This window comes from Papaver somniferum, chromosome 1 (genome assembly GCF_003573695.1).
Source record: "Papaver somniferum cultivar HN1 chromosome 1, ASM357369v1, whole genome shotgun sequence".
In the NCBI taxonomy this organism is placed as follows: domain Eukaryota; kingdom Viridiplantae; phylum Streptophyta; class Magnoliopsida; order Ranunculales; family Papaveraceae; genus Papaver; species Papaver somniferum.
The window spans coordinates 198,669,490-198,686,399 of record NC_039358.1 but is presented as its reverse complement, the minus strand read 5'-3'; the positions used below and the strand labels follow the sequence as shown (position 1 = coordinate 198,686,399).

Sequence of the window (16,910 nt, the reverse complement as noted above, 5' to 3'; positions counted from 1 at the left end):
AATCATTATTTACACACTCGGCAGGTTCTTGATAATGAGAAGGTGCATATGCATACTCCTCAGGTGAAATATCAAATGACTCCTCTGTCTCAACTCTTTTGGTAAGATTCCAAAAAGGTATAAAAGAAGTCAACTCACTAGAAACCAATATACAAAGTAAAGTTTTCCCAACAACTCACCTTGCAAAAGCTTTGTGAGAATATCGAGTACTTACTTTAAGCCCGTTGTTGACTCCAATCGCCGCTCTTCAGACTAAGGTACCTAGGAAAAAATCAAAAGCTACGTAAAAAGAACTAAAAGAAAATATAAAAATAAAAGAAAAATAAGTTATGTACAAAATACCAATTACAATATACCACAACCACTCCCCGGCAGCGGCGCCAAGAATTGATGGGCTCCGGATATGCCTATATTATAATAACCTCAATCGCACGGTGTCCAACTAGCAGACAGAGGCAAGTACGGGTCGTTCCCACAAGGAGCGGTGGAAATACTGTAATCAATATCTCTAATAATCAGAAATGATGTTTTTGAGATTTTTATAATTGTGAAATGTAAAATGAAATAATAAAATTAAACTAATAAAATAATATAAATGAGAAAGTTGGTAACCAGGGTTTACAGTTTCCACCACTATTTCTATTCAAAAACTGAAATGAAACATAATTCATGAATTATTTATTGTTCGTTCTATTGACATTACCTATTATATGTATTAGAATCGCAAATATCATTAGGACGCCCTAAGAATGGCACATCAAAAGACTAAACCGAAGCATGCACCATCAAATTGCATTAGCGAGAAATTTATACGAAACTAATTATATGTTTACAAATAATGCCTAGCTATTCTAAGTATACCCCATCAAAAGATATAACCCAGCATGGAATATCAAATAAGTAGACAAATATATTTGTTATCCTAACAATTATGCACAAAGGTTATACAAAACCGGTGAAGCAACAACCCATATTTTGATTAATCAATAAATATGATCATGGAATTAATCAAATCAAACCATAATAGTCATTGCTCAATATTATTCAAATCAAAATAGCCTAAAACTCCAAGTGGTTTCAACATAAATCCTAGTTACACAAATCTAGCAATACATGGCTTTCTCAAAAGCCATGACATATAAAAGAGAAGCACAAATAAAACAAAATTGATGCGAACAATGAAACTTCAAACCGTAATCCTTTTATCGCAGTCGTCCTCTCTTCTCGTTTCCTGGTTTTGGCTTGTAGCCGCTACCTCCAGTCCTGTCTCTCCCTTTGTCTGTCTGTGTAGCTAGCTCTTTATAGAAATCCAGTTCCTCCTCTTACGATCCATGCCAGCACTCACCAAAGTCCAGCCTAATAAGCAAAATTATCCAATTATAAACCCAAATCCGCTTTTTATTTTCTAGCCCTTTCAAGACTCCGACCATTGGAACATCACCACTGGTTGTTATAACACCCGAAGCTACTCCAGATTGAATCGATTCATACAGCCCATATCTTCTTCTTCCTGTTTCGACTCACGTCTTCGCATCCACTGGCTCACGGCTTAAACAGGCTTCGACATAGCAACAACTCCAGCCCCGGTTACAGCAGAACTTTCTGTTCAAATCGTCACCAATCTACTCGAACCAAAACCCCACACACAGAATTCATTCAACCAACACACGATCTTTTTTCATGCCTTTGTTCTGATCCTTTCCATCTCCATTTCTTCAGCTCAAGAACATCAATGAAATTCAGTTTCATTCCATAGTTGGCCACAGCACCACTGATCACTACTACCACGAACTCCAGCTTGAAATCCCAATCTCGCATCATGGTCTCAACTCTGCCAACATCATCAACAGCTCATATAAACCATCTAACTCACGTCCAAGTTCTCCATGCAACCATCCTTACCTTTTTACTCTCAAACCAACCGCTCATCGATGCCACCTGCAACAACACTTCTTGAGCACTAACAGTTAAAGCCAAAGCTTGCTTTCATCTCCATTCGAGTACACAGCCACAAGCTAATGGCTACAGCACCAGTTCATTCATCACCAAAGTACATCTACTGCCTGTTTGTCCGTCCAACTTCAGCTCCTTCTCAGACTCATCACCGGCTTTACTGATTTGAACTCCTAACTTGGCTGCAAGAATATTGCAATTGAATCTGTAATGTACTGCGAACAATCGACACCTTGAATCGTCAATACCGGGTGCTCCTGTCCCATTCTGTGTTCTCGTCATCAGTATCTCCTCTGCCCACGAACCCATCAAAAGATTCTGCCATCATCCGTGTGATGGCAGTCTCGGCCATAGCACCAACCTGACTTGTAAACTTTGTCAGTCTCGGCCACACAGCAGCTGCTCCCTTGCTGTTCATCCATCTGCCAGCAGCTCCATTCTCGATCAATTCCAACGACAACTCAAATATACACAGACCCTAACTTTTTCTTTGAGACACTACAGTTCCAGAAGAAATAATATTTTACTTTATGTTCTTGGTCAAAATTCAAGTAATAAGAAGAAAAGGCTTAGAAAAATATAGTGCAGGCCGCAATAGTGTGAACTCCCTTTTGTCAAGAAGTGCACAAATGTGCTCAGAACTTCAGCATCTCGTGTGTAGTGGAGTTTCACGCGCTTGCTTGTACAAAGCAACAACTTCTTAGTCCCACCTTTGGTTTCTGCATATGAAATGGTTATTGGTGCGGCAACCGGCTTTGTTTACTTGGCAGTCACAGTTAATTGAGAAGTTCCCTTTTGGTGCCAGTGAGAAGCAGCTTTGGCTGTTGTAGTCGCAAACGTCAATTAAGCTACAGCTTAGGCATTAATTTCCATGATGACCGAATTCACTTGTACTTTCTACAAAAGCACTAAAATAGTATTATTAGCCAAAATATCGAGTCCTAACTAATATAAATATGGGTATAAAATATAGCACTTACGTGCAACACCCCCACACTTATATTTTGCTAGTCCTCGAGCAAAATAGGAGAAGACCCGCTACACAGATAGTCACATCATAAGAGGAAATTAGACCCGCTACACACCTGGTCATAAAATGAAAATTTGAAATATCATACACAAGACCCGCTACACAGCTGGTCATAGAAAATACCCTACAAAAGACCCGCTACACAGCTGGTCATGACAAATACCATACACAAGATCCGCTACACAGCTGGTCATAACCCTAAAAACCGTGATGATAATTAATTTTTTTAATTTTTTTTAAGACCTGCTACACAGCTGATCATCTTTTTAAAAAAAAAATTTTAGACCCGCTACACAGCTGGTCATAATATACCTGCAAACCTACAATAGACCCGCTCCACAACTGGTCATAAATTGCAAGAAAATTCCTGAAAAAGAAAAAAGAAAAAGTTAACCACTCCCCACACTTAAACATTACATTGTCCTCAATGTAATTAAATCATCCAACATAAAATTTAAGATGGGAAATTCATTATATCCGAAAATAAACAAATAAAAATAAAATAAGAAAATAGAATTACCTACTGGAATATGCATAAAGGATTCTCCATATATCAACAACCTAAATAGTTGCGGGATCAACCCAAAGAACAATATATACAACTAGTGATAACCTCAGATCTCCGTTGTAGCAACGTAAAGATATAGAGATTATCAAAAGGAAAGAGCTGCCCACATACCTTGTTTTTGCAAAGGATAAATCGTCAGTAACAAGAATTACCGACTCAAGTGGTTCGTTGTGGGTGAGAACTGAAACCATTTGGGAGACATGCACAGGGAAAGAGAAGTCACGGGATGCAAAATAATCTAGTAATACCGGAAAAGGACGCAATTCTAATCCAAAATTAGGAATCTTCCGAAAAGTTGTGCTAACAATTCTAAGTATATGAACTTCTCCACTGGGTTTGTGACCCTGTACTAAATCATCATCATAATCATCATCAACCAAGGAATCAATATGAATATCACAATAAAGATGATTAAAGGAAACCTTATAGATAGAGTGTAATGTCTTTAAGTCGTTGGAGTTAACTATAGTTTCCTCAGAATTAAAACATTTTTCATAAGCATCATTGTTATAACACTGATATGTCACACCGTCCAAAAGAATGGTGTCCTTAATCCTAAACTCATCCTTTTGATTATTAGAGACTTAACAGAAAATGAGATGACAATCTTCAATCCAATACATTATTTATTACATAATAAGTTAACACAAAATTGGTTAAAAAGACCAAAATCAACAATTCCTAGGTGAAAAGGACATTTAGATTTTGATACTGTTTAAATGGACAAAAATGTAAAAATAGCCAGGATATAAACAGTTTCATCCTACCCATTTTCAAATACTTTTTCTTATTTTTAATTTATATCAGGATGCATCCAGTTTCATCCTTACTATTTTTTAAGTTTAAGTCAGGATGAATCCAGTTTTATCCTTGCTATTTTTTTGGTGTCCGTTTCACCCATAATAATTTTTACTCGTCCATTTGAACCATGTTTTAAAAATATTTGGACAAATGACCAATTTTCCGATAAATTAAGCACCATATGAATTCTTCAAAAGCAACTTATTTCAACCGTGATTACATCACTTGACCCAAACAGAGTCTTAACATATAATGAGACGAGAATCTTCAGACCAATACATTATTATTACATAATAAATCTCTCAGTCATCCACGAAATTTAAGCACAATATGAATTCTTCAGAAATGATAGGCATGCGAGTCGCGCTCCATGGTTCTCTTTGAATCCTCTCCTCGTCTAACAGGGTAGTGGCAGAAGAATCCTCTGGAACTGAGAGAATGAAACCACTCTTTTTAAGTTCTACTTGAAAAGTTTCAAAACTTTCTGCGGTCTTCTTACCGGATTTTGGTTTCGAACTGCATGATTAGTATGGGAATAAACATTGGAATACTGAAATTGAATAACATAACAAAGCTTGGAATACGATAACAATGGAAAAGGAAAAATCACAGAAATTATAGTCATGTCGTAAGAAACGCAAAATGAAAATAACTGAGGCAAAATTAACTCACCGATAAGATGATGTAGCAAAAACAACAGTGGGAGCAGACGTATTTTGATCTGCCATGGAAACATAGGCGAAGTTGAAGAACACGGAGGAAGAAGACAAAGTACGGAAGAAGAAGAAGTTGAACAGAGGAGGAAGACGGTAGAAAATAAAATATTTTTTTCTCTCTCCTGAGTATTTATCCGATAAAAAGAAGTAAAGACGTGTCGCTTGAAAAGAAAAAACTTTCAACACGTGTAGCAGTTACGCGGAAAATACATAAGTGTGTCGGGTAATACAAAGAAGATGAAAAAACAGGACTGATGCGAAGTTTGACCAAGAATTCTCGCATTATTCTACTTGCATAAGAACAACGCGACAAGAAGCAAAATGTAGGGTCTAAATATTGCACAAGGCGAACACACAACTTCGCTCTAGATAAAACAACTCCAAGCACGAAGATATTATAATAATTAGAAGACATGGCGAAGAATAGTCGTGCGACAATAAGACAAGATTGCGAGAAGATAATCAAGTGATAAAGATAGCACGGAGACCATATTCAAAGGAGTACCATGAAAGATACAACAGACAACACGATGCACATTCATACCTTCTCAAAAGTCTGGCGCATAAGACAAACTGAAATAGAATCAGTCAACTGAGATCTTGGACGTGAATCATGATTGTCTTCTATTGATAAGTTTTCCTGTATAAGGACTTAGAAATCTAACAGAGAGAGAGGGGTCGATTAAGAGAGAGATAGCTAAGGAAATTATAAGAAATAAAGAAATGAATTTCATCTTTAAATTTGGCTTTCATCTTGTATTCCTCAATTGTTGTATGTGAAATCTACGTTGAATCTACAGTAAGAACAATACATATTCATTATCAAGAGATTGAGAAGATCATATAAGTGTCAAAGTGCTGAATAATATCATTAACGTTTGAGTTGATCAAAATGACTTAGACTTAATGTTATTATCAATACAAGGGTCTAGTTGTGGGATTTTCCGCAACTACATAAATGTTTCACAGAAATGATGAAAAAATTCGTGTTTAGATTTTTTTTTTCCTTTATAACTTAACTGAAAATAGAGAAGAGATAAGGGAAACAGAAGCCGATATGTTTTGCTGGAAAAAAAAATGAGTCATGTGAACCTTGAGTTTTTTATTTTTATTTTTTTAGTAAAGTTTTGTCACTTGTACACGGTGGACTCGCCGCATCAGCGCGAGAGGAGAATAGAACTGCGAGAAGAGTGGAGAATATCATTACCGAAATTATACACGCAAAAGTATCATAAAGTTGAGACGAAATGAAAATTCTTTCTGTACGAATCTTTAATTTAGTCGACAACTCAAAATCCAGACAGTGTCGTGTACTGTGCTACTGTGCCAATTAGGTTAAGCCAGCACAACCCACGAAATTAACATGTTGGGTCGTGCTGGACTAAATCACATGCTGATATGGCCTCAGATTTTAGCGTGTTGTGCTAGATTGTGCTGGTGCTGGTACAACCCAATTTACACCTCTAAGCACCACCACCAAGCCTTCCTTTAGTAGCTGTTTTAGAAGCAATGGGATCAAGATTAGAGCGATAAACACAACAAGTAGCATGAGAAACCAACCAACGTACCCTAGCCTAACAGAGACTTAACAGAAAATGAGAAGACAATCTTCAATCCAATACATTATTTATTACATAATAAATTAAGCACCATATGAATTCTTCAAAAGCAACTTATTTCAACCGTGATTACATCACTTGACCCAAACAGAGTCTTACATATAGTGAGACGAGAATCTTCAAACCAATACATTATTATTACATAATAAATCTCTCAGTCATCCACGAAATTTAAGCACAATATGAATTCTTCAAAACCAACTTATTTCATCATACTTCAAAAGCAACTTATTTCATCATATATTAAACACAATGTGGAGTATAATATATGTTCACACTTTCTCACATCCTCATGTAGTCGAGAAATGATTTTCCATCAAGCTTCCTTGAAAGATTTTCCTTCAAAATATCCTCATACCTACCTCTTTTGAACAAAGCAGGTGTCTCTGGTGTGACCAAGCTAGAAATTGGGCCTATTTCTGACTCTAGTTTAGAGTCATGAAATGTCGCGATTGAGAGCCTCTCCTTTGTTGAGTTTACTACTGCCCGGTGCTCGACGCTACGGTAAATCCCATTAGTCATTATCTGTAAAAGGGAAACATTAAGTAACTAAGCAACTTTTCGGGGTACAGTCAAAACAGGTACTCACAACAAGGACCAGTAGGCAGGCCATATATGCCCTTAGCCTAAATACCTCCAAAATGTCTCCAACATTCACTATGAACGCATCAGGTAGAGGTTTGATTGAAATCCACCTCTCTTCTTTTCTTATTTGTAATCCTTCAACTTCATTAAGTTGAAGGAGAATTGTCAAACCGCTAAAATCCGAGTGTGACGTAAGACCAAGTACAAGCTCTGGTCGAGGACAAGGAGGATAATAGTTCATCCTCATTGTTTGCAACCCATCTTCAAATAAGTCTGTCATACCTTTAATCTCAACTAATTGTAGAGATTTTTCCAACATCTCAAAGACAACCGTTGATAGTTTTTTCATTTTTGATAGGTAGGATTCCAGTGTCTCCCTGCATAAAGGATGTAAATTAGGGATCAAATGCAACTTCAGTATATTTTCCATCTGACAGATTTTAGGGATGCATGATGTTTGGATTCGATATATTTTGGAAACCATGCAATTCACAAACCCGGATTGCTTGATACTGCCTCCGAATGTGAATTTTAGGCAACCTAGACAGGATTTTCCATGGTTTATCCTAGCAACCTAGACGATATTGATGAAACTATTCTGAACCAACCAAAATAACATTAAAAAAAAAAAATATCACGTGCGGCATTGAGAAAAAGCAAACGGAGAGAAACAATAACCTGAAAGGCAGAGGGAGTTCTGGAAACAAATGAGGCTTCCTTAAATGGAGAGGAAGACTTAACATGCTAAACACTTCAGTCCAATCAAGTCTTTGGTCCTCCGATTCAATATAGGGTTGTCCAAATCCTTCAAAATCTCCATCTTGCTGTCCGTATTTAGTTTTCTCATTCATTGGAAGGTTAAAGAAACCTTTAATTTCTGATTTTATATTGTCCATCAGTAAAGCGTCGACTCCATGGTTAACCAGCTGAAACATAAAGCAGATTAGCATGAACTAGTAAAACACTAAATAGTCGTCAATCAACTACGTATAATCAAAATTTGTATACCTGAAAGAAACCCCATTCTTTGCAAGCAGAATGAAGCTTATCCAATTCTAACTTTCCAACTACGGGTTCTGGAGATAGTAAATTTTGCAAATCGATGACAGGAACTGTTTCATCATCTGTTACAGACGCACCAATATTATTCAACGGGCTTTCACCGGTGCATGTGTATCGAGATGGAATTTCTGCAAGCGTGAGTTTAGCCAATTCCTGAACACTTGGTATTGACAAACCATTGCCTAGCTTGATAAGTATTGGTGTCTCCATGAACTCTATATTTGATGAACTTTCTTGTCAGATCTTCAGATCATATATCAATCTTTCAGGTCTCTTTGTTTCTCTCAAGTGGATATGCCTTACTTATATCTATATTTCACTCGATGTCTAATGAATAAATGACTAGTGTTTTTTCAACGAAGGGTCTGAGCAACCACTGCTTACCCTACCAGTTTTAACCTGATGATGTCTACGATCTAACCTGCCGGTCTAAGTTGCAAGATAATCTAACAACAACGAAATATGGTGAAGTTTGGTTGTTGTTTAGGTGATTAGGACTGATTTTTGTTGTTCTTCTCACTTTCTATATCTTTCTTGTTGCAGAACTTGGTACGATCTAAGGTATTAGATTGGGTCCATGCCTACATGAGCAGGAGGACGTGGGCAAATGGTGTACGATCTAAGGTATTTTCCCAAGCTAATGTAGCGACTGAGGAACGAGAACCACTACTTCAGTTCATGTTAATAATAAAGTTAATCCTTTTCTTCACCAAATCTCAATCAAATCCACACAAGCAACTGCTTTTTAGTACTTTCTATAGGCCATATCTCCATACCTAAAGTTCCTAGAAACAAACATAAGATTGAATTTATGATAAGATGGAAATATGATAACTGACAGTTAGTGATAGAAGAACGGTGAAAAAATTCACCTAGTAAGAATCGGTTGTTGATCATAGAAAATAAATAAAGTGAAGATCTCGATTAGTAATTTAGTACTATTTTCAAATATTACTACCTCTGCATTCAGATTGAAGATCCTACCACCACTACCACTACCTTCATTGCGCTATTTGTTGAATTATCGCCGACTTTGGCCCACTTGTCCTTCGAGAACGTATTAGCCACCACTCTTGGTCTCACACACACCCATGTCCTGCATTATCTTATGCATAAAGATTCGTTGGGCAATGATTTACGATTGCATGGTGATGCGCAATTGGGTATGTAATTATTAACGATTTCTACAATCATAGCATTACCTGCTCATGAAGAAAGCAATGAGATTGTCCCTCATTTTACAATGTGTGTGGTACACGAAATAGACTCGCCACGTGTCGAACACAAAAGGAAGAAGCATGATTAGGAAATCTCACTTAAAGATCTCAGTCAGGACTTGTCAATTCGAATGTCAGAATTACCTCGTCACCGATCAATCCCGCGAAGTATCATATAGAAACAAGGAGACTTACACGAAGAATATAAGTTACGAAAGACCAAGCTAGAGTACCCAACAAGATTCTAATGAAGAAACCAAAAGGGAGAAGTACGGTAACTTGGTTGAAAAGATAGATCGCGAAGTAACTATATTGGGGAGCAACAAAAGAGATAGGTGTCCCGACAAACCCATGTGAAGATGGCGAAAGAAGGGAGAAAATTTTATGGAAAATGGATTGGCGAAGTATAAAGCACCCCCGAAAGAACTTGGGAAGTAAAATGAGTTGTACCCCATTAGAGTTGATTGGCCTATAAATAAAGGTCCTTGGACAAGGCATGGAGGGCGGATTTTGGGAGAGAGAGAAGAGAGCTTAGTGTAGAGAGTGAAATTAGGGTTTCCTTGTGTTCAAGAACGGGTATTTTGTTTCCTTAGAATTCATCAATAAAGATTTCTTACACTACAAAAAAATTACTTTGTAGCCACACCACCGACTAGAGGGTATGTTGCAAAATGTTTATATTGCCACAGTTATATCATGTTGTGGAAACATCTGATTTCTAGCCACATGGAAACCACTGGTGACGCAAAAAGTTTAGCTTTTGCCGCAGCAAGGTCCGGTGTGCGGCAAAAAGACAGTTTATTGCTACGATTCATGTTATACGTGTGGCAAAAATGTATTAATATATTTTTATTCTTCATAAAATGGAAAGAAAGAGAATTAAACGTATTAATATATTTTTATTCTTCCTAAAATGAAAAGAAAGAGAATTAATATATTCCGAGGAGTCAAAGTCTAACTCCACGTATACACCATTTACTACATATAACTTCTCCGGTTCTCATTCCCTCTTTCTCTCTTTAACAACTCTGGTTCTTTTTCTCCCTTTTACGGGTTGAGATCCAAAAAAAGACTTCATATTTTGTTGAAAATCAATGGTATTCAAATTGTTAAAGAAGTTTTCGAATTTTTGGTTTCATTGCCGCTTGAGAATTTAATTTATTCAATTATAGTGTTGACCAGTTCCCCTTCAAGAAGATTAACTTGATTTGGTAAGAACTAAGTGGAAATATTATTTAATTTCTTTAAGGTTTGATGACTGTTAGCGAAATAATTCACAGAGTATTCAACGATTTTACGAATTGTTTATTTGTAACCTGATTTATGTTCACGGGTTTGGTAGTTTACATTAAAATATATTAAGTGTTTCTTTAGATTTAAATTGATAGTGTTTTGATCTTTGTTTGCTTCCCTTCATTTTTCGTTTTTTAACTAGTTTAATAAAATCTGTTGATTTACAGCTCTTGTGGATATTGTTAATCAATTGTTGGGATATTTTCCATTGCAAGGTAATTTTCATCTTCTAGAAATACATGTACGATTTCGAATTATGATAGTAATTATCTTCCTTTGAACATTGTTTTTGCAGGAATGAACTACAAGATCGGAATGAAGTTTCATTTTTATTTTTATTTTTTGTTTTCTCTAAATTATGATGTATCATTAATCTATGTAATGAATGTATTGAGTAAATTATATTGTATATATATACCAAATTGCATATGAAATAAAACCAAAAAGAGAATTTTATTCCTGTTAAACATTGGTGTATTAAAATTTTGTTCCTGATAATGGTATAGAATCTTATAAAAGATCATAAGAAAAGATTTGGATCTAAGTAATATCACAATAACCAATATAATAGAGAAAAAAAACTGAAATAAAATTCCATTTATAGAAAAAAAAGCCTATCAACAGATTTTAAAAGTGAAACAAATTAATTAAAATTAAATTACAAAACACAAAATTGGTTAAAAAGACCAAAATCAACAATTCCTAGGTGAAATGTACAGTTATATTTTGATACTGTTTAAAAAGACAAAAATGTAAAAATAGGCAGGATGTAACCAGTTTCATCGTTCCCATTTTCAAAAATATTTTCTTATTTTTAATTTACACAGGATGTATCCAGTTTCATTCTCACTATTTTTTAAATTTCAGTTAGGATGAAACTGGTTTCATCGTTACTAATTTTTTTTTTGCCATTTCACCCAAACTATTTTTTACTCGTCCATTTGAACTGTGATTTAAAAATATTTGGACAAATGACCCATTTTCCGATTACAAAATACCTTTTTGCCTCATGATATTGCTTCACCGTTTGGTGTGGCAAAAATCCTAGCTTTTGCTGCACTACAATAAAGGTGTGGCAAAATTTTTGTATGTGGCAAAAGGATTTAGCCACGTGAAATATGGGTTGTTGCCTCACCAATGCCGTGTTGCAATACCCCATTTTTCTTGTAGTGTTAGTTCATATTACTTAAACATGTCTTAGATCTTGATTGTTTTCTTTTTTAGGTGTACTACCGGATTTCAAGTAGTTACATTTTGGCGTCCAGAAACAGGCAGACTTAGATTGGGGATTCATCCTCATCTAAGGAGTGGAGAGAATCTGAAGTTGTGGGAGTGAGAGATCTTAGCGAGAAGTTCCTTTTAAGATTAGGGTTTTAAGAGTAATTGATATTGAAACTAGGATAAGTTGATGACTAGAACACCAGATCGAGCGGAACACATGATAGCGACAAGGAGAAGCAAGCGATTGGAGGCCAAAAGAGGAGGAAGAATGGAAAGAGGAGGAACATCAGCTACAGGAGAAAGGCAAGGCGTGAACCAGCAACGGACTGAGGAGGCCAACGAAGATAACTTCAGAGAAGGTTCTGTACACACTTCCGACACGGACACCATTGCAGGAGAAGAGATGACTCATGAGGAAATGAAGGAGAATATCGGTGAAGAATACATGACGTTGGAGCAACTAAGGGATACACTTATCCAACTTTGACTCCTCGGAATATATTAATTCTGCAAAATCGCCAACTAAACGAGGAAGCTGCAGCTGACGTCACGGATTCAGAGGTGGACATGATACCATTAGGAGAAGAAGATTTACGACGAAGGAGACATACTCGCGAGGAAGACGGAGGAGAGCGAAGAAGGAGACGACGAAGAGAAAGCGGTGAAGAAAGAGAACTGAGAAGGGCATTGGAAACATCAAATTGGGAAGATCAAAGGCGGAGATATGAAGAAGAGCGAAGATATGAGGAAAATGAGAGGAGGCAAGAAGATGAAAGACAACGCGAATTCAACCGGAAGAATGAGGAAGAAAAGAGACGTGGTGAAGGAAGACTCAGCGCGATAAGAGGTGGCCGTCGGGAAGAAAACAAAGGGAACATGAACCAAGAAGTCTTGGATGAGATGCGAGATATGAGGACGTTGATAAACAATTCGCGAAGAGTCGGCAGAGTGCAGCTGGAAGAAGCAATAGAAAAGGCCGATAAATCCTCATTTACGTATGAGATAATGTATGCTGACATCCCAGAAAAATGTGTATTGCCAACGGTTCCGAGCATATTCAGCGGGTCCAAAAGTGTTGTGCAACACTTGAAATAATACACTCTTTCGTTGATGCAATGGGGACGAAATGATGCGGTGCTTTGTCGATATTTCCCCCGAGCTTGGCTGGGGAAGCATTGGCTTGGTTAGACGGGCTACCAGAAAGATCAATTTCGTCGTTCAAAGAATTACAGAGAATATTCCTGACCACTTACATTACTTACAACATGCTGAGGCCGGGGATTGAGACTCTATTCAATTTAAGGAGGAGACCCATGGAAATCCTACGAGGATTGGTGACGAGATGATGGACGGTATGCAGCGAGCTTGCAGAAAGAGTTGACGAGAAAAATTTCATCCTAGCTTTCGTGAACGCATTAATCCCAACTGATCTGCTGTACACTCAAATATTCATTATTCGCAACTCTTTAACCATGAACAAATTAAGAGAGTACATAGCTCTAGAAGAAAAGCATATGCAAGTCAGCGAAGCAGTACCAATTCCAGCAAAAGAAGGGAATTCGAGGCTATTACCAAGGGAAGTTCATGTCGTGGAGAATGATCCAAAATATGAAAAGGGGGATCCATCAACTCCGGTACCAGCAAAGTTAGTAGCTGTATCAAGCGGAGATCAAGAGTGGATCGATCAACAAAGATATGAGGAGTCAAGACGAAGGAGTTATGAGCCACGAAGCTAAAACAAGGGATATCAACAAAGAAACAACCAAGGGCCCAGATTTGGAGAGCGAAGACCAAGTGCACCAGCTTTTGAAGACATAAAGCTCCCTAGGATTAACACAACTGTGGAAAAGGTATCGGAGGAAATAGTATTAACAGAGGAGATCCCACCACCACCTAATTTGGGAAGAGAACCGCCACCGTGACTAGGAGTCATGAGTGCTGCAGATATCACCGCTTTCATGGGCATCATACTAATGATTATCGAAACAGTCAACGAATTATACTTCGTATGATAGAGCAGGTAAAACTCGCACATTTCCTAGAAAATTATGTACCGCAAACACCTCGTGACAATCAGCCGGTATACCGAATTGAAATAGATCGAGGAACACAAAGGCTGAATTGTAATACGATAATACATGCAGCAAAGAGCATCCGAAATTTCCATGACAATATACTCAAGAGAGTACATAAGAGGGACTTCAAAAGAAACGAAATATTCAGCATCAATACGAAGGAACCGTTGGAGGAATGGCAGAAAAGATAAATAACGTTCTCAGCAACGGATGTACCCGAAGGAGGAAATTCACACAAAAACCCTTTGGTTATAACCCTGAATTTTGGGAAATAATCAAGATGGGAAGAAGATCCAGCCGAGAAGGCAAAAATATGGGCAATTGATAGAATCTTGGTGGATACGGGGAGCTTGGTTGATATACTCTTTTATCATACATTTAGAACCATGGGATACAAGGACTCGGATCTCGTTCCATCGACGTACAACATATATGGGTTTAACGAAGTTGCATCTAAGCCAAAGGGAGAATTAGTTGAAAAGATTTTTGCTGGCGAGATGGAAATGAAAGTCACAGTCTGCGTGATAGACATAGACTCACCTTACAATGCTCTTATAGGAAGACCATGGATACACGGGATAAAAGGGATTGCATCTACATATCATCAGGCCATACAGTTTCCTATGCCGAGTGGAATTGGCGAGATAAGGGGAGATCTTAAAGACACGCAAGATTGTATTAAAAAGGATGTCCATAACTGTGAGGAGAAAATAAGGAAAAAAATAGAGCAAAAAAGGAAGGCCTGCGAAGAAAGAAGAGAAGAGCGGTTGATGGTATTCACAATTGGGATAAGTGAAGAGCTAGTTGCACCACAGAAAGACATACAAGAGGTGGAGAAAACAACGACGAACGGCGAGAAGAACCGCGAGATGACTCCAGAAAAGGGAAGCCAAGCCGAAATAAAGAAAATCGGAAAGGAGAAGAAGGGAAAAACAACTGAAGAAAGCAACGTAACAAAAAATGAGAAAGAAACCCCCGCCATCAAGGAAAAACGAACCCCACGAGGAGGAGCAAAAATAAACACTAATAAGCTCAAGAAAGTATCGATACAAGAAGCCGAGGAGAGCGTTGAACTACATGATTCTCTAGATAAGGAAGGAAGGGATTGCGAAGAAGAAGAGATGAAACGATTAAAGAAAGAACTCTATGAAGAAAGATGAAAGAAGGAAGATTTGGTGAGGGAGCGTATATTGTTGGAAAGCCAAAATGAGAAACTTGTTATTAAGAAAAATCATCTAAAAGGGAAAAAAGCGGAAGGTAATGCACAAAGAGGAAAATATTCTCCATAAAGGGCATTAGCAATTGAAGGACGTCGCGAATACCGGCGAGAAAACAAGGGACGAGGAGAACAAAATGAACGGGAAGACCTAAAAGAAGCCATATAAAATAGCAGAAGGGAATTTCGAGAAAGACAATACCTAATGCAAAAATCAATAATGGCCGGTGGGAAAAGAAACAATATCCCAATGACGAAAAATACAACCGGAATGCAGCCAGAAATGATGAACAAATGTGCGAAAAACAAACCATGAAAACCGGAGTTAGCGGCACTATTCTCGTTAAAGCAAAGGAAAAATGAAAGTTTACGAAGTCTGGTGGCGAGATGGGACGTAATTTGTGAGGAACTCAGAGGAAGAATTTCAGCGGAAGATTTAGTACGCTCGTTCATCTATGCGTTGTCAACTAGGAAGCCATTATTTTCGACCTTGTTCAAGATTAGGAACGAAGTGAAAATGAGGAAGTTGAAAATATATCAATCTGAACACATTCACATGGAAAAAGAACACTGATAGTCGAGGAAGGGTCTTAGGAATAAGATAAATGTACTAATTTTAAACCTCAATTGATAATGTATCAAATTTTCAAAAGGATAGCAATGAAATCTTGATGAATCGTATCATGAATATGAATTTTCATACTTGCAAGATAACAAAAAAAAAAAGATAAGATCTCGCGTTATGAGGCAAATAAAATTCACGAAGTAGACAGTTTCTAGGGAAACTTAAACCTTCGCCTAGGAAGGCTGAGAATCCACGGCTTGCACCCTACTTCGCATGAAAATGTAAGAGGCAATACCTAACGCACGTCGTGAACAACTCTCAGAGAGAAAGTTAGGGGCAATGGTAAGACCTATCCGCCGAGGGTCCCTTTTATGATGGCCTTCGGTAAGGGGTGTAGAAATATGACTGATGTGATTTTCAATTGAGCTGTAGTAAAAAGGTTCGTTGAGATTTGTGAAAACAAAAGAATTTAGACTGAAGAATTAAAGAAAACTTAACTCAAAATTTGGTTTCAAGATATTGGGAATAACCAAGACACTAGAATCCACTATTACACATGAATGGATGATGTCAAATATTTCATAACTCTAATTAGCCTTTTAATCATTTATTTCTTAATTCACAAATAATCAAACATATTCTCAAATATTAATTGTATCCCCTAAGCATAGATTATCTAAACAAATCATAACCTATCTAATTGAATCACAACTAATGAAGAAAATTATGTAAACTTTTAAGAACTCTGCAAAAGCAGTGATTGAGTGAATTATAATTAAATATTAGAGAATATGAAATAATTACCCATTATTCATATGTGAATAGCTTCATCCATTGCCTTGGTTACCCGAGAATTTAGCCTCTCATCATGTTGTTGGAAACACGCTCAAAAATCATTATTATTGCTCAAAGGGTGTATACAAATGATGAAAATGGAGAAATAATTCAAAACCAGGTTTGTAACAATTATATTTGTCACCAACCAAAAA

At 37.1% G+C, this 16,910-nt stretch overlaps 1 protein-coding gene across 1 annotated transcript; it reads right to left on the bottom strand.

Annotated features, from left to right (window-relative positions):
• Positions 1-6,723: 6,723 nt before the first annotated feature.
• LOC113311630 (codeine O-demethylase) lies at positions 6,724-8,636 on the bottom strand. The gene is made up of 4 exons (XM_026560444.1): positions 8,281-8,636; positions 7,951-8,198; positions 7,322-7,649; positions 6,724-7,212 (listed from the first exon to the last, which is right to left on the bottom strand). Exons 1-4 carry the CDS (start codon positions 8,542-8,544, stop codon positions 6,970-6,972), a joined length of 1,083 nt encoding a protein of 360 aa, XP_026416229.1. The 5' UTR covers positions 8,545-8,636; the 3' UTR covers positions 6,724-6,969.
• Positions 8,637-16,910: the final 8,274 nt, after the last annotated feature.

Coding starts and splice junctions, on each gene's coding strand:
- LOC113311630 (XM_026560444.1), bottom strand. CDS start 8,544: ATGGAGACACCAATACTTATCAAGCTAGGCAATGGTTTGTCAATACCA. Junction 8,199..8,280: donor AAGAATGGGGTTTCTTTCAG/GTATACAAATTT, acceptor TTTATGTTTCAG/CTGGTTAACCATGGAGTCGA. Junction 7,650..7,950: donor GAACTCCCTCTGCCTTTCAG/GTTATTGTTTCT, acceptor TCCTTTATGCAG/GGAGACACTGGAATCCTACC.